Source organism: Narcine bancroftii, chromosome 1 (genome assembly GCF_036971445.1).
Source record: "Narcine bancroftii isolate sNarBan1 chromosome 1, sNarBan1.hap1, whole genome shotgun sequence".
NCBI lineage: Eukaryota > Metazoa > Chordata > Chondrichthyes > Torpediniformes > Narcinidae > Narcine > Narcine bancroftii.
The window spans coordinates 410,287,097-410,305,518 of NC_091469.1; the positions used below are offsets into that span (position 1 = coordinate 410,287,097).

The following is an 18,422-nucleotide window of genomic DNA, read 5'->3' on the forward strand; positions in this document are numbered from 1 at the left end:
AAACTGCACACATTATTCCAAAATTGGCCTCACCAATGTCTTGTACAACTTTAACGTCAAAGTACCCAGTACTTTGATTTATATTCCAAAAGCTTTCTTTACAACTCTTTTCATATGTGATGCCACTTTCAAGGAATTATGTTTCTGTATTCCCAGATCCCTCTGTTCAACCTAGTGCCCTACCATATACCATGAATGTCTTTTCTTGTGAAGAGGTGTTGAATAAAGAATAAAGATTGATTAGAATCACAATTTATTGTAATGAAGGTGTCACAGTGCAAACATTTCTATCAACCACATTTCAAAATAAATAAAAATAGTTGAAGAAATAGACAAATTGGGTTAGTGTCTGCTTCACTGTTCATTTAGAAATCTGATGGTGAGGGGCTTATGACTAAGGCACTCCGACAATTTTCCTACAAGATTTTAAATAGTTTCATGGAATATTTTACAATGTGAGGGGAGAGGTAGAGAGAGAAGTTGAAATATGAGAGAGATTAAATACGAGTTTTGGATAAAAGAGGCTACTGGGAAAAATAATGTTTAAGGAAATGCACAGTTTTTAGTGGTTGTTAATACAAATGGTTAAATTCTTAATTTATATATTGAACACAAATGTTGGGTCTGAAAAGTACCCAGTGGAAAGGTGAGTTGTTGTTTCTAAGGTTACATTGATTAATGTGGAATGAAACGAGATACAAAAATGTGAAAATAACCAGAAACGAATAGTTTGGTGACTTTATTCAGTCTTTTGTTTGTGGCAGCTGGTATAGATGACAATAATCTGCAAGGTCTTAACGATAATCAGTATGCTTGTTATTGAGTTAAGTATATATTTTAAAAAATATTTAGTTCTAATTGAATGCATATTGTATCTTTCCTGTTATTAAAATTGTACATTGTGAATTGTAATTTTTGTCTTTGTTTTTGCTGATTAACAAAAAGAATTTGATCGTCATGAAATTATGATTTATGAAGAAGTAGCCAGGATGCCACCCTTCCAGAGGAAGACTCTGGTATTGATAGGAGCTCAAGGTGTGGGGCGACGGAGTTTAAAAAACAGGCTTATTGTTATGAACCCCATGAGATTTGGAACAACTGTCCCATGTAAGTTTTGATTTATGAGTGAAAATGATATGATGTTGGTGTGGCAATTAGTTCTTTTTACCTCTTCCTATTTTTCCCTTTGTAATCTCAGCAGCTCACATTTTTTTTTAAAAACTTGCAGAATTTTGAAATTGGTCATAATTAGTGATATCTCAATGAATTAAAACTCTTTTTATTTTTTAATGTTCATTTAACTATTGACCTACCTAGGGACTTTTAGAAATAACTGAAGCTGCAGAAACTGGTTTCACTTTGTCACAAAGAATAAGAAAGTAACATTTTCAAAATTTTCTCACTTGAATCTGTACTGAAGGAGTTAAGTATTTTCCTTCTCCTCCCCTCTCGTCCTTCCACAAGGACTGCTCCCTCTGCGATTCCCTCGAGCACACATCCCTCCCCACCCATTGCATCTCCGGCACCTTCCCCTGTGCCCGCAGGAAGAGCAGCACTTGTGCCCACACCTCCTCCCTTACCATGGTCCGGAGTCTCAAACAGGTTTTACTTGTATATCCAGAGAACTTATTTCTGCATCTGGTGTACCCTTTGTGGCATTCCCTACGTCGGAGAGACTGGTCACAGACAAGGATATCACTTTGCTCAGCACCTCTGCTCCATTTGCAATCACAGCGACCTCCCTATGGCCAACCATTTCAATTCCAAGTCACACTCCCCTGCACACATGTCTGTCCATGGCCTTGGGTACTGTCCCACCCCGAGGAACAACACCTTATTTTCTGCCTGGGCACTCTCCAGCCAGATGGCATTAACATTGACTTTACTGGCTTCCATTAAACCTACTCGTCGTTTCTTTCCCCTCCCCTTTTCCTGTCTCTCCATTTTCTCTTACCCACCCAGTATCCTTCCTCTCCCTCATTGCTACTGTCCCCTCCCTCCTTTCTCCACCTATCATCTCCTGCCTTTGCCACTCCCCACCCCACCCCACCCCACTCTTTTGTTTGGATGCTTACTGGCATTTTCTCATACTTTTATGGAGGGCTCAAGCCAGAAATATTGATTATGTATCTTTACCTTTGCTACCAAAAGGACACTGTTTGATCTGCTGAGCTCCTCCAGCATTTTGCTTTTTACTTCAACCTCAGTGTCTACAGAATTTTGTGTTCTACTTCATTTATTGGAGCACTGGTTTTGTAAACCAAGGGTCACGAGTACGTTCCTCGCTGGGGCCTTATTTCTGTGAGGCCAAAGTGGCAACTCTCTGTCTTCCTTATGGTTGCCAAAGTTAAAGAATTTCATGTATGTTACATTCTAAATGTAGAATTACACGACAATAATGGAACCTTTAGCTTTACATATCTCTTCAGATTGGATAAAATCAGAGTTCAACTTTTTTTACATGGATTTTAATAAAGCTTTCAACAAGGTCCAAATAAGTAGATGATCTGATTAGTAAGTTTGCAGACAATACATGTTGTGGATAGTGAAGTAGGTTGTCAAAGGATACAGCAGGATATAGATCAGTTGGAAATATGGTTGGAGAAATTGCAGATGGCTTAATCTGGACAATTGTAAGATAAGACATAGGAGCAGAAATAGCCTATTGTCTATCGAGTCTTTGAGAGGACAAATATAAGGGTAAAGTATACGTAAATGGCACTACACTGGGGACAATTGATCTACAGGGGGATCTTGGATATGTCTTTAGATTCCTGAAAATGCCAATGTCAAGAGATAGGGTGGGAAAGAAGAGGGCATGTGGTATCCTTGCCTTCATTGAGCTGAAGTTGGTAAGTCATGGTTCTGCAGGCTAAGCCACATTTGAAGTGTTATGTGCAGTTCTGGTTGCTGCATTACAGGAAGGATGTGGTGACTTTGGAAAGGGTGCAAAAGAGGTTCCACAGGAAGTTATCTGGATTAGGAAATATTAACTGTAAGGAGAGGTTGGACAAACTTGGATTGTTTTCTCAGGAGCCTGAGGGGCAATGTAATAAATGATACTGATAGAGCATGGAAAAATGCCCTGTGATCCAACTTGTTCATACCGACCAAAACGCCCCACCCACACTAGTCCCACCTGCTTGCGATTGGTCCATATCCCTCGAAACCTATTTTATCTATGTATCTGTCCAAATGTTTCTTAAATGTTAATAGTATCTGCCTCAGTGACCTCTGGCAACTTGTGCCATACACCCTCCATCCATTGTGAGAGGAGGGGAAAAGCAGTTACCCCTCAGATTCTCCTTAAATCTCTCCCCCCTCACCTTAAATCAGTTTCCTCTGTACACCTCTATGAAATCACCCCTTATCCTCCTGCACTCCAAGGAATGAAGCCCTAGCCTGCTCAACCTCTCCGTATACTTCAACCCCCACCCCCGTGTTTTGGCAACATCCTTGTAAATATTCTCTGCACCCTCTGCAGATGGACAACATCTTTATTGTAGAATAATGACCAAAGCTGAACACAATACTCCAAATCAGGACTCATCTATATCTTAATCAAATGCACACAACCTCCCAACTTCCAGACTCACTACTCTGACTGATTATGGCCAAGGTGCCAAAAGTTTTTTTTTTGGACCCCTACCCATCTACCTGTGACACCACTTTCAAAATATGATATACCTGTATTCCTTGATCCCTACCATTCACCGTGTATTCTGACCCACATTTGACTTCGCAAAATGCAACACCTCGCATTTCTCTGTATTAAATTCCATCAGCTATCCCTTTGCTCATCTGCTAACCATCAAGATTGTGCTGCAATTTTTGGCAACTGTGTTCACTATTTACAATACCAGACTCTTTGAACAGAGACACATTTACCATCCTCCAATCTTTGGGCACCTTATCTGTACTTAAGCTTAGCCAGATCACCTGTAATTTCCTCTCTAGCTTCCCATAATGCTTCTGATGTATCTGATCAGGCCCAGATTTGTCTGTGTTCATGTGCAGCAGGATTTTTAGCACCTCCTCAACCATAATACTGACTGTCCCAAATTCCCCAGTCCTCATTGTCTTTCCCCACAGTAACACCAGAAGAGAATTACTCATTGAGGATTTTGTTCATCTCCTGTGGCACCACACAGAGTTGACCATATTGATTCCAGAGGGGTCTTGTATTTTTTTTCCTCTGGCTATCCTTTTTCCCTTTGGAGCCATACAGCCAGAGAGCAAAAACAGACCCTTCAGCCCTTCTAGTCTGTGCCAACTATTATTATGCCTAGTCCCACTGAACTGCACCCAGTCCTTCGGCCCCCCCCCCAAACATTTCCCATCCATATATCAGTCCAAATTTTTCTTAAATGTTAAAATTGAGCCCACATTCACTACTTCTGCTGGCAGCTTGTTCCACACTCTGTGAAAAAGTTTCCTCTTTGATTTGTGAAGGCCAATATGCCAAAAGCTCTCTTTACAACCCTATCCACCTGTGAAGCCACTTTCAGGGAATTATGTATCTATATACCCAGATCCCTTTGTTCTACTGCACACCTCAGTGCCCTCTTCTCATTGGCTTGGCTTCGCGGACGAAGATTTATGGAGGGGGTAAAAGTCCACGTCAGCTGCAGGTTCGTTTGTGGCTGACAAGTCCGATGCGGGACAGGCAGACACGGTTGCAGCGGTTGCAAGGGAAAATTGGTTGGTTGGGGTTGGGTGTTGGGTTTTTCCTCCTTTGCCTTTTGTCAGTGAGGTGGGCTCTGCGGTCTTCTTCAAAGGAGGTTGCTGCCCGCCAAACTGTGAGGCGCCAAGATGCACGGTTTGAGGCGATATCAGCCCACTGGCGGTGGTCAATGTGGCAGGCACCAAGAGATTTCTTTAGGCAGTCCTTGTACCTTTTCTTTGGTGCACCTCTGTCACGGTGGCCAGTGGAGAGCTCGCCATATAATACGATCTTGGGAAGGCGATGGTCCTCCATTCTGGAGACGTGACCCACCCAGCGCAGCTGGATCTTCAGCAGCGTGGACTCGATGCTGTCGACCTCTGCCAACTCGAGTACTTCGACGTTAGGGATGAAAGCGCTCCAATGAATGTTGAGGATGGAGCGGAGACAACGCTGGTGGAAGCGTTCTAGGAGCCGTAGGTGATGCCGGTAGAGGACCCATGTTTTGGAGCCGAACAGGAGTGTGGGTATGACAACGGCTCTGTATACGCTTATCTTTGTGAGGTTTTTCAGTTGGTTGTTTTTCCAGACTCTTTTGTGTAGTCTTCCAAAGGCGCTATTTGCCTTGGCGAGTCTGTTGTCTATCTCATTGTCGATCCTTGCATCTGATGAAATGGTGCAGCCGAGATAGGTAAACTGGTTGACCGTTTTGAGTTTGGTGTGCCCGATGGAGATGTGGGGGGGCTGGTAGTCATGGTGGGGAGCTGGCTGATGGAGGACCTCAGTTTTCTTCAGGCTGACTTCCAGGCCAAACATTTTGGCAGTTTCCGCAAAGCAGGACGTCAAGCGCTGAAGAGCTGGCTCTGAATGGGCAACTAAAGCGGCATCGTCTGCAAAGAGTAGTTCACGGACAAGTTTCTCTTGTGTCTTGGTGTGAGCTTGCAGGCGCCTCAGATTGAAGAGACTGCCATCCGTGCGGTACCGGATGTAAACAGCATCTTCATTGTTGGGGTCTTTCATGGCTTGGTTCAGCATCATGCTGAAGAAGATTGAAAAGAGGGTTGGTGCGAGAACACAGCCTTGCTTCACGCCATTGTTAATGGAGAAGGGTTCAGAGAGCTCATTGCTGTATCTGACCCGACCTTGTTGGTTTTCGTGCAGTTGGGTAATCATGTTGAGGAACTTTGGGGGACATCCGATGCGCTCTAGTATTTGCCAAAGCCCTTTCCTGCTCACGGTGTCGAAGGCTTTGGTGAGGTCAACAAAGGTGATGTAGAGTCCTTTGTTTTGTTCTCTGCACTTTTCTTGGAGCTGTCTGAGGGCAAAGACCATGTCAGTAGTTCCTCTCTTTGCGCGAAAGCCGCACTGTGATTCTGGGAGAATATTCTCGGCGACACTAGTTATTATTCTATTTAGGAGAATCCTAGCGAAGATTTTGCCTGCAATGGAGAGCAGCGTGATTCCCCTGTAGTTTAAGCAGTCTGATTTCTCGCCTTTGTTTTTGTACAGGGTGATGATGGTGGCATCACGAAGGTCCTGAGGCAGTTTTCCTTGATCCCAACAAAGCTTGAAAAACTCATGCAGTTTGGCATGCAGAGTTTTGCCGCCAGCCTTCCAGACCTCTGGGGGGATTCCATCCATACCTGCTGCTTTGCCACTTTTCAGTTGTTCGATTGCCTTATATATCTCATCCTGGGTGAGGACCTCATCCAGCTCTAGCCTTAGGGGTTGTTGAGGGAGCTGGAGCAGGGCGGAATCTTGGACTGAGCGGTTGGCACTGAAAAGAGATTGGAAGTGTTCTGACCATCGGTTGAGGATGGAGATCTTGTCGCTGAGGAGGACTTTGCCGTCTGAGCTGCGCAGCGGGCTTTGGACTTGGGGTGAGGGGCTGTACACAGCCTTTAGAGCCTCGTAGAAACCCCTGAAGTCGCCAATGTCCGCGCTGGGCTGGGTTCGTTTGGCGAGGCTAGTCCACCACTCATTTTGGATCTCCTGGAGTTTACGCTGAAGATGGCTGCATGCGCGACGGAAGGCTTGTTTCTTCTCTGGACAGGACGGCTTTGTAAGGTGAGCCTGGTGGGCAGCTCGCTTCTTTGCCAGCAGCTCCTGGATTTCCTGACTGTTATCGTCGAACCAGTCCTTGTTTTTCCTGGAGGAGAAGCCCAGTACCTCTTCAGTGGATTGCAGTATGGTAGTCTTCAACTGATCCCAGAGGGTTTCAGGGGACGGGTCCGTGAGGCGGGTTGCATCGTCGAGCTTTGCCTGGAAGTTTCCTCTCGCTTCGTCTGACTGCAGGTTTCCAACATTGAACCTCTTTCTGGGGGCTTTACTGTTCCTGGGCTTTGGCTTGAAGTGAAGGTTGAGCTTGCAGCAAACCAGCCGGTGGTCAGTGTGGCATTCCGCGCTGGGCATGACCCTGGTGTGGAGCACATCTCGTTTGTCACTTTCTCGCACCAGGATGTAGTCCAGGAGGTGCCAGTGTTTGGATCGGGGATGCATCCAGGTAGTCTTAAGGCTGTCCCTCTGCTGAAAAAGGGTGTTTGTAATGACAAGCCGCTGTTCTGCGCAGAGCTCCAACAGGAGGCGCCCATTGTCGTTGCACTTGCCGACGCCATGCTTGCCCAGGATTCCTGGCCAGGTTTCTGAGTCTTTGCCGACGCGAGCGTTGAAGTAGCCAAGGATGACAACCTTGTCAGCTGTAGGGGTGCGTTGGATGAGGTTGCGCAGGTCAGTGTAGAACTTGTCCTTTTCTGCTGGTTCCGCCTGGAGGGTTGGAGCATAGACACTGATGAGGGTGATGCAACGCTTGTTTTGAAGGGGGAGTCGCATGGACATGATTCGGTCCGAGTGGCCTGTCGGAAGGTTTTCGAGTTTGGAGGCAATGAAGTTCTTGACCATGAAGCCTACTCCAGATAGGCGTCGTTCATCCGAAGGCTTGCCAGACCAGTAGAGTGTGTAGCCCGTGCCGCGTTCTTGGAGGCTGCCTACATCTGCCAGGCGGACTTCACTGAGAGCGGCTATGTCGATGTCAAGTCTGAGGAGTTCATGTGCAATGAGGGCAGACCGACGTTCAGGTCGGTGGCTGTCAGCCTTGTCTAGCATGGTTCTGATGTTCCAGCATGCTAGCTTGAGTTTGTGAGCATCTTTTGAAGGGGACGACATGGAGGGGGAGGACGTGGAGGGGGAGGACGTGGAGGGGGAGGACGTGGACCTGTCCTCGGGCCTGCGCAAAGGAGCTTTTAGGTGGAGTGCAGTGTGCGCAGTACTGGCCCCACCCTTTACACCCATGGTTCGTGTGCCATGGCCAAGCAAGATTGTAGAGCTCGTCGAAAGAACCAAAGACTTGTTGATCCAAACCAAGGCTTTTATTAGCAAAAGACCGGAGCTCTTCACAGGTGGCCGACCAGTCCGGAATGATCCGACCTGGCTAGGGACACAACCCTTTAAGGCCCAGACAATAGGTGTGGCTTAGCTCTCAGCCAATTGCTGTAAGCACAGTCTAGATACAGTAACAATATACACTATGTACATTGGTGATAGATCTGTACTATCACATTCACCCCTTCTTGGAGAATTGACCCTGGGACTACTATTTACCATGCATGTCCTTTCTTGGTTTGTCCTTCCCAAATGCAACACCTCACACTTGTCTGCATTAAGTTCTATCTGCCATTTTTCAGCCCATGTTTCTAGCTGATCCAGATCCCTCTGCAAGCTTTGAAAACCTTCCTCGCTGTCCATGTCTCCAATCTTTATGTCATCTGCAAACCTTGCTGATCCAATTTACCATATTATCATTCAGATCATTGATGCAGATGACAAACAACAATGGTCCCAGCACCATCCCTGAGGCACACCACTTGTCACTACCTCCTATCTAAGAAGCAATCATCCACTACCACTCTCTGGCTTCTCCCATCAAGCCAATGTGGGATCCACTTTTCTATTTTGCCATGACTACTGAGGGTCTGAAGATTCCTGTCGAACTTCCCATGTGGGAGCTTGTTAAAGGCCTTACTAAAGTCCACGTAGAAAACATCCTCAGCCTTTCTTTCATCATCTTTCTTGGTAACCTTCTCAAAAAAGATTGGTTAAACATGACCTACCACACACCAAGCCAACTTTAACTATCCCTAGAACACCTTCCATTAATTTACCTACTACTAACATCAGGCTCACCGGCCTATAATTTCCTGGGCTACTTTTGGAGCCTTTTTTAAATAATGGAACTACATGAGCCACCCTCCAATCCTCTGGCACCAAACCTGTAGCTAAGGACATTTTAAATATTTCAGCCAGAACCCATGCAATTTCGACACTAGCCTCCCTCAAGGTCCAAGGGAATATCTTGTCAGGCCCTGGAGATTTGTCCACCCTTATTTGCTTTAATATAGTAAGCATCTCCTCCTCTTTAATCTGCATAGGGATTATGACCTTGCAGCTTGTTTTCTTTACTTATCTAGACTCTGCCCCAGTTTCCTGAATAAATACTGATGCAAAAAAAACCTAAAATCTCTGCATCTCTTCTTGCTTCATATGTAGCCAACCACCCTGATCTTCATGGGGACCAATTTTGACACTTACCGTCCTTTTGCTCTTAATATACCTCTGAAAACCCTAACAATTTTCCTTCACATTGTTTGCCAAAGCAACCCCATGTCTTCTTTTAGCCTTCTTGATTTCTTTCTTCTTTTTTTCTTGCATTTTTAGTCTCCTCCGTGTTGCATATACCTTCTATACACCTCTCTTCTTCCGAACCATATCCCCAATATCTTTTGAAAGCCAAGGTTCCCTAAGCCAGTTAAACTTTACCTTTAATCCTGAAAGGAACACAAACTCAGTACTTTCAAAATTTCACCTTTGAAGGTCTTCCACTTACCTAGCATATCCTTGCTTTAAAACAACATCCCAATGCATACTTTCTAGATCCTTTCTCATTTCCTCAAAATTGTCCTTTCTCCAATTTAAAATCTCAACTTGAAGACCATACATATCCTTCTCCATAATTATCTTGAAACTAATAGCATTATGATCACTGGACCTAAAACGTTCCTCTACTTCTGTGACCTGTCCTATCATATACTGTATGTAATATAAAATCTCTTGGGGTTATCCTTAATGTTATCTGCCAGAGCTACCTCCTTTTTACCTTGCTGGTGGTTGGGTTTTTTTCATTTTTTTTGTTCCGAAAACTACTCCAGGTATACACTTGATCTCAGTTGTTTATACTTGCTCCATGCCCTCTCCCTGCTCTTGCCCAGAGCCTGAATTTCCCTTGTCAACCAAGATTCCCTATATTTACATGTCTGACCCTTCATTCTAGCAGGCATGTGCAAGTCCTGGAATCTTGTCAACACACATGTTAAAAAATTCCATTTTCTTAAAGTTCCTCTTCTTTCAACCTGTTCCAGTCAACTTGAGCTTGTTCCTGTCAAAGTTGTCCTTGCCCCATTTCCAATTTTTAACTTGTGGTTCAGCCCTGTCTCTTTCCATAATTAAAACCAAATAGAACAGTGGTTGCTAGTCCCCAAAGGCTCGTTCACGAAATCTTCATCTATGTGCCCATCCTAATTTCCAGAGACTAGATCAAGCATTGCCCACTCCCTTGTAGAATCTGACACATCTTGCTGGAGAAAGATTTCCTGAATACATTTGACAAATTTCACCCTGTCTAAGCATTTCATACTTTCCCTGTCAACATTTGGAAAGCCAAAATTCCCTTATTATGACAACCTTATTTGACCTACAGCTGGCAACATTCTCCTGACATATTTGCGTTGACTATTTGGGGGACTGTAGTAAATTCCCATCATGCCTTTCTTGTTCCTCAGCTCCACCCATATAGTGCCAGTAGTCTACTTGTCTGTAACATCACATGTAACCACTGCCATGACATACTCCTTAACCAATGACTCAACACCCCCCACCTCAGCCTTTCCTGAAGCACCCATGTAGATGACACTTTCCATATCTTTTCTATTTCTCAATTTCAAGATGTCTTCACAGAAACGTAAGTGACGATATTCTGAATTACTATCTTACCAATAAACCAAACTTCGTATTTTTAGCTGTAAGTAGCTTTAATTCGTTGATAACCATTTTGCATAACTTCACATCAAGATTTTCATAACTGGAGTAAAGAAGTATTTAGTATAATGATAACGATAATAAGATGAATTCAAAGAAAAGTATTTTGATGCTTTTGCCTCCTCCATGGTTCTTCGAAGACTGAATGCAAGCTCCCTGTTTGCCCAGATATTACAACATAGTAACACTACAAACAACAATCTTTCTTAAAGGAATAGTCTTAAGAAGTAAAAACACAAAGTTTTAACCTTTACAACCCGTACCCTGGAATGTTGAGGTGCCATTCCTCCCCTTCTCTTAACCAGTTTCAGTAATGGCCACCACATCTCAATTATGTGTTTATCCGTGCCCTAAGTTCATCTGCCTTACCTGACAAGCCTCTAGCATTAAAATGGGTGCAGATTAAATCAACAGTCCTTCCTCGCTCCCTGCCTTTCTCCTGCCCACTAAATTCATAATCATCTTTTGTATCAAACTTTAACCTCTCACCTGCTTCTGTACTGGATATGATTACAACCTCCCCCACACTCACCACCCCCCCACCCTTGACCAATATAATTTACCGTACCCGTTTGCCAGGATGTTGGTCTCTCTCTGGTTCAACTGCAACGTATTCCTCTTGAACACTTTATTTTTCCCCAAGAGATCCTAATGATCAAAAAGCTTAAATCACTGCCTCCTGCATCAGCTATGTAGCCACAAATACACCTGGCGTACATGGTATAGATAGAGTCTATTTGCTGGGTGTGGGGAGAGTGGTGGTGGGGAAGTGTCAAATATTAGAAAGCATAGGTTTAAGATGAGAGGGGGAAAGTTTTTAGAGGAGAATAACAGCAGGGTGGTAGGTGCCTGGACATGAGTTGTGGTGGATATGATACCAATGTTTGAGAGCATTTAGGCAGACATTATCAGACAGAATACAGGGATTTAGACCATTGAGCAATTTAAATTAACAACTTGCTTAGCATAGACCAGTGTGGGCTGAAGGGTCTGTTCCTGTGCTATATTATTCTGATTATCAAAACTTGAAACTTGATTACTTTTTGTTCTATCTCTGACAGATTTATCAAGGTAATTGTGAGTCTTCTGCAGTTGGAAATATTCCTTAACTAAAATTGTGTGTCAAGAATGAGGAGATATTAAAATGGCATTAGTGTAGGATTCATGTAAGTGGGTGCATAATGGTCAATGCAAACCCAGACAATAGACAATAGGAGCTGGAGTAGGCCCTTTGGCCCGTCGAGCCAGCACCGCCATTTTACAGATCATGGCTGATCACTACTATCAGTACCCCTTTCCAGCCTTATCCCCATAACCCTTAACTCCTTTGTCCACTAGAGTCTTATCTAACTCTCTTTTGAACATAATCAGCGAATCTGCCTCTACCACCCTCTGTGGCAGAGCATTCCACAGATTCACACTTCTATGGGTAAAAAAATGTTTTCTCATCTCCGTCCTAAAGGGCCTACCCTGTATTCTTAAACTATGCCCTCTAGTCCTCGTCTCCCCCATCATTGGGAACAGGTAATCTGACTTCACCCTGTCTATCCCCCTGATAATTTTGTATACCTCAATCATGTCCCCCCTCATCCTTCTAAACTCCATCGGATACAAGTCCAGTTTTTCTAGCCTTTCAGCATATGTCAACCCCGCCATCCCTGGAACTAACCTTGTAAATCTGCGCTGCACATCCTCTATAGCTAGTATGTCCTTCCTCAAAATTGGAGACCAAAACTGGATGCAATACTCCAGGTGGGGTCTCACCAGGGCCCTGTACAACTGCAGAAGGGCGTCTCTGTTCCTATACTCCAATCCCCTCTTTATGAAAGCCAACATGCCATTTGCCTTCTTCACAGGGTGCAATCAAGAGGTTTCTCTCCTAAGTCACTAATAGCCTCCAAAGAAGGGTGCTTTTACTTTTGCTGAAGTTTTGCAAAATTGTATAGAACTCTACAATTTCAAATATTTTAAAGTATTTGTTGATTTCTTTTTGTATTAACTGCAGTTACTTCAAGAAAACCAAGAGATGATGAACAGGATGGATATGCTTATAGATTTGTATCAAGACCAGAAATGGAAATCGACATTAAAGGCAGCAGATACCTGGAACATGGGGAGTATGAAGGAAACCTCTATGGGACAAAAATTGACTCAATCCATGAAGTTGTTGACACGGGAAGAATGTGCATTTTGGATATTAATCCACAGGTAAAATAACGTGACAGGTCCTGATTAGGCAATTAGCAATGAAAACAGCCAAATTATATGATATATAATGACAAAAAGTACTCAAGGCAAAGCAGGAATTTGAATCTGTTTATAATACAGGTACACAATCCTTTATCCGGAACCCTTGGAGGACTGTGTGTTCCGAATTTCGGATTTTTCCGGATTTCAGAAAGCCAGATTTATGCCCACCTGAATTGCGCTGCCATATCCACCCCCACCCACCCAGTCGCACTGCCATCTCTCCCCCCTCGCCCGCCCGTCTGGCGCTGCCTGTCTCCCCTCTCGCCTGCCCGACTGGCGCTGCCGGTCTCTCGCCCACCCGACTTGCATTGTTGTCTTTCCCCATTGGCCGGATTTTGGAGCTTTCCAGATTTTTGATGTCCGGATAAAGGATTGTGTACCTGTATCTCAGACATTTTAAAAAGTTGGATCACTTCATATGTGATTCCTCCCTCCCCAAAAATAATTCATTTAAATTGGCTTTTTAGTTAATAAATTCAAAAAGATAGATCCTACAATATCAGTATGTCAATCTTTTACCTGTACCTTTTAGTCAAGCTACTCAATCAATGTAGCAATTTATCTTTCCTGGCATAGATACCAGTTAAGTAATTCAGTGTTAATTAAATGCAAGATTGAACAGAACATCTTTTAAAGTAGATGTGAGAGACATTGATCTTCTCTTCTTCTTTGGCTTGGCTTCACGGACGAAGATTTATGGAGGGGGTAAAAAGTCCACGTCAGCTGCAGGCTCGTTTATGGCTGACAAGTCCGATGCGGGACAGGCAGACACGGTTGCAGCGGTTGCAGGGGAAAATTGGTTGGTTGGGGTTGGGTGTTGGGTTTTTCCTCCTTTGCCTTTTGTCAGTGAGGTGGGCTCTGCGGTCTTCTTCAAAGGAGGTTGCTGCCCGCCAAACTGTGAGGCGCCAAGATGCACGGTTTGAGGCGTTATCAGCCCACTGGCGGTGGTCAATGTGGCAGGCACCAAGAGATTTCTTTAGGCAGTCCTTGTACCTTTTCTTTGGTGCACCTCTGTCACGGTGGCCAGTGGAGAGCTCGCCATATAACACGATCTTGGGAAGGCGATGGACCTCCATTCTGGAGACGTGACCCATCCAGCGCAGCTGGATCTTCAGCAGCGTGGACTCGATGCTGTCGACCTCTGCCATCTCGAGTACTTCGACGTTAGGGATGAAAGTGCTCCAATGGATGTTGAGGATGGAGCGGAGACAACGCTGGTGGAAGCGTTCTAGGAGCCGTAGGTGGTGCCGGTAGAGGACCCATGATTCGGAGCCGAACAGGAGTGTGGGTATGACAACGGCTCTGTATACGCTCATCTTTGTGAGGTTTTTCAGTTGGTTGTTTTTCCAGACTCTTTTGTGTAGTCTTCCAAAGGCGCTATTTGCCTTGGCGAGTCTGTTGTCTATCTCATTGTCATGTGAGAGACATTGATCAGATTACAGTAAAATCCCCATTATCCAGCACCAATGGGGATATGCAAATTTTTAGGATGACTGAGACTAATTTGTCCTATGCTAACTACACTCCTGTTTAAAAGACAAAGGACAGTGCAAAATTTAAAGTGATTTGGAAAATATCAGTATTGTAGTCTTTTAATTATGTAAAGTTCAATTTAATCAGGAAATTTCTATAATTTACAAAATTTAAATTCAAACCCGTCGCTAGCGCTGTAACAGCGTTGCACTAGTCTAGTGATTCCCAAAGTGGGCGCTGCTGCCCCCTATGGGTGTTAGAAAGATCCTAGGAGGCGATGAGGGAAAAGGGACAGGCTAGGGGCAGTGAGGGGAAAGGGGGCATTCCGAACCTTCCATCTTGTTATTATTGTCTTCTGTAAAGTTTAATGAAGAAGCCAGTGCAGTAATTTTCTGGTCAGACTCAGGGTGGCGGTAGTGAGCAAAATAAATGGCAACAAGGCATTCTTGCAAGAGCTGGTCTCGGGGGCCACTATGTTGTATTGGTATTTCTGCCACCCGCTCAGCACCAGCAGTGCCACTATCCCCCCACCACTCAGCGGTGCCACCCCACTCAGCGGCGCCACTATTCCACCACCCCCCCCCTGCCCAGCCATCTCCCTGCTCGGGATGCAGCCCAGAGGCCAAAGGGGCAAAAGCCCAAAAAAGTTTGGGAACCACTGTACTAGTCACTATACTAACCGTGTTGCCATTATAATTATCCCTCCACTCCCAAGTTTAAGATAAAGCCTTGCTAATATACCTGACACTAATAAAGGAAAAGACTCTTACTAGGCAGGGATAGGGAGACTTCATCCTGGGCACTGCCATTTCATTCCAATACAACTTTATTTAAACCTCCACCTTCCCTGTGCTGACAACCCAACTCACCACCACACAAGTGTCCCAGTCAGGCCCTCGGCGCACCTTCCTCATGATGGCAACCTAGCTTACCTCCGCGCAAGTAGCGCCAGCGAATAAAATGCGCACATATTGAGGGGCATTGCTAGTTCAGCAGGGCAATTCTGCACGTGTCCAATGAGGTCTCAGCACTTCTCTACAGGCCTATCTTCCCTGTCCTATTTACTTGAATCTATCTGTTTATTATTTCCTCAAAAAAGATTTTTGCCAGTTTTGAGTTTCCAACTGATTGAATTCTGGATAATGGGGATTTTACAGTATTTTGAGCATCTAACGTTTTTTTCCATATTTTTAGTGATATGTGCTGAAATAAATTGAAGAGATAGTAAAGTGGAATTAGTCATGCAGAATGACCTGTTCTTCATCCACTGCTTCCCCTCTGCCCTTCTTTACCAGTCATGGATCTATAAAGCACAGAAAGAAGCCCTTTGACACAACACATCAAGGCTGACCAAGTTGCCTGTTTGTGCTAGTCCAACTTACCCGTGATTGGCCAATATCCTTCTAAACTTTCTCTAAGGTATCTGTCTAAAACTCTGTTAAAAATCATAATTGTACCCATCTGTCCAGCTCCCTCCGGCAGCTCATTCCATACACCTACAACTTGTGTGGGGAAAAAAAGTTGCCCTCAAGTCCCTTTTAAATCTTTCTCCCTTCACCTTCAATCTACATCAATAGATTTGTTTTCGATCCTTACTGTAGGGGGAGATTGTCACCATTCTCCATATCTATGCCCCTTTGTGATTTCTACCTCACTGACAAAAGGCAAAGGAGGAAAAACCCAACACCCAACCCCAACCAACCAATTTTCCCCTGCAACCGCTGCAACCGTGTCTGCCTGTCCCGCATCGGACTTGTCAGCCACAAACGAGCCTGCAGCTGACGTGGACTTTTTACCCCCTCCATAAATCTTCGTCCGCGAAGCCAAGCCAAAGAATACCTCTATAAAGGTGCCCCTCAGCTTATTATGCCACAGGGGAAAATAGTCCCATCTTATTACTGCAGTCTAATAGTCCTGATAACATTCTCGTGAATCTTTTTTTCACATTTTACAACTTAGTGGCCCCTTTCCTATAATAGATGGGCGACCAGAATAGTGCAGAATGCTTCCAAGAGTTGACATACCACTGTCCTGTTGCATCATGACATCTCAACTCGAACTCAATGTCCTGACTTTTGAAGGCAAGAATGCCAAATGTCTCTTCACCACCCAGATTTACGGTATCGCTGCTTTCAGGAACAATATACCTATCATGTTGAGGAACTTTGGGGGGCATCCGATGCGCTCTAGTATTTGCCAAAGCCCTTTCCTGCTCACGGTGTTGAAGGCTTTGGTGAGGTCAACAAAGGTGATGTAGAGTCCTTTGTTTTGTTCTCTCCACTTTGAGCTCTCTGAACCCTTCTCCATTAACAATGGCGTGAAGCAAGGCTGTGTTCTCGCACCAACCCTCTTTTCAATCTTCTTCAGCATGATGCTGAACCAAGCCATGAAAGACCTCAACAATGAAGACGCTGTTTACATCCGGTACCGCATGGATGGCAGTCTCTTCAATCTGAGGCGCCTGCAAGCTCACACCAAGACACAAGAGAAACTTGTCCGTGAACTACTCTTTGTAGACGATGCCGCTTTAGTTGCCCATTCAGAGCCAGCTCTTCAGCGCTTGACGTCCTGTTTTGCGGAAACTGCCAAAATGTTTGGCCTGGAAGTCAGCCTGAAGAAAACTGAGGTCCTCCATCAGCCAGCTCCCCACCATGACTACCAGCCCCCCCACATCTCCATCGGGCACACAAAACTCAAAACGGTCAACCAGTTTACCTATCTCGGCTGCACCTTTTCATCAGATGCAAGGATCGACAACGAGATAGACAACAGACTCGCCAAGGCAAATAGCGCCTTTGGAAGACTACACAAAAGAGTCTGGAAAAACAACCAACTGAAAAACCTCACAAAGATAAGCGTATACAGAGCCGTTGTCATACCCACACTCCTGTTCGGCTCCGAATCATGGGTCCTCTACCGGCATCACCTATGGCTCCTAGAACGCTTCCACCAGCGTTGTCTCCGCTCCATCCTCAACATTCATTGGAGCGCTTTCATCCCTAACGTCGAAGTACTCAAGATGGCAGAGGTCGACAGCATCGAGTCCACGCTGCTGAAGATCCAGCTGCGCTGGGTGGGTCACGTCTCCAGAATGGAGGACCATCGCCTTCCCAAGATCGTGTTATATGGCGAGCTCTCCACTGGCCACCGTGACAGAGGTGCACCAAAGAAAAGGTACAAGGACTGCCTAAAGAAATCTCTTGGTGCCTGCCACATTGACCACCGCCAGTGGGCTGACATCGCCTCAAACCGTGCATCTTGGCACCTCACAGTTTGGCGGGCAGCAACCTCCTTTGAAGAAGACCGCAGAGCCCACCTCACTGACAAAAGGCAAAGAAGGAAAAACCCAACACCCAACCCCAACCAACCAATTTTCCGCTGCAACCGTGTCTGCCTGTCCCGCATCGGACTTGTCAGCCACAAACGAGCCTGCAGCTGACGTGGACATTTACCCCGTCCATAAATCTTCGTCCGCGAAGCCAAGCCAAAGATACCTATACTCCTAGTTCTCTCTGTTCAAAACACTCTCCAAGGCCCTATCGTTTACTCTTCAAGTTGTACCCTGATTTAACCTACCAAAATGCCACACCTCACACTTGTTCAACTTGAAATTCATCTGCCATTCCTTGGACCATTTCCCCAGTTGATCCAAATCCTGTTGTAATCTTAGATAATCTTAACAGTCCACTAATTTTAATGTCATTTCCAAACTAATCACGTTAACGTCTTTGACATTCAAATTATTGATATACATAATAATGAACAGCAGAACCAGCAGCGATCTCTGTGACACAGCACTGGTCACAGGCCTCCAATCGGAAAAACAACCCTCTACTACCATCCTCTAACTCTTCAAGCCACTTTTATATCTACCATAATTAGATTATCCCATCCTGGTTCCATATGATCTAAACTTCTGGATGAACCGGCCATGCAAATCCTTGTCAAA

The 18,422-nt window shown here is 44.8% G+C and overlaps 1 protein-coding gene across 14 annotated transcripts in view; it reads left to right on the top strand.

Annotated features, from left to right (window-relative positions):
- Positions 1–18,422, top strand: part of pals2b (protein associated with LIN7 2, MAGUK p55 family member b) — a 158,799-nt gene that overhangs the window by 131,546 nt on the left and 8,831 nt on the right. For all 14 annotated transcript variants that reach the window (XM_069913928.1, XM_069913931.1, XM_069913927.1 and 11 more), the window contains 2 exons: positions 946–1,107; positions 12,756–12,958. In XM_069913928.1, the coding sequence (XP_069770029.1) occupies positions 946–1,107; positions 12,756–12,958 (365 nt within the window). The remainder of the gene's footprint in view (positions 1–945; positions 1,108–12,755; positions 12,959–18,422) is intronic.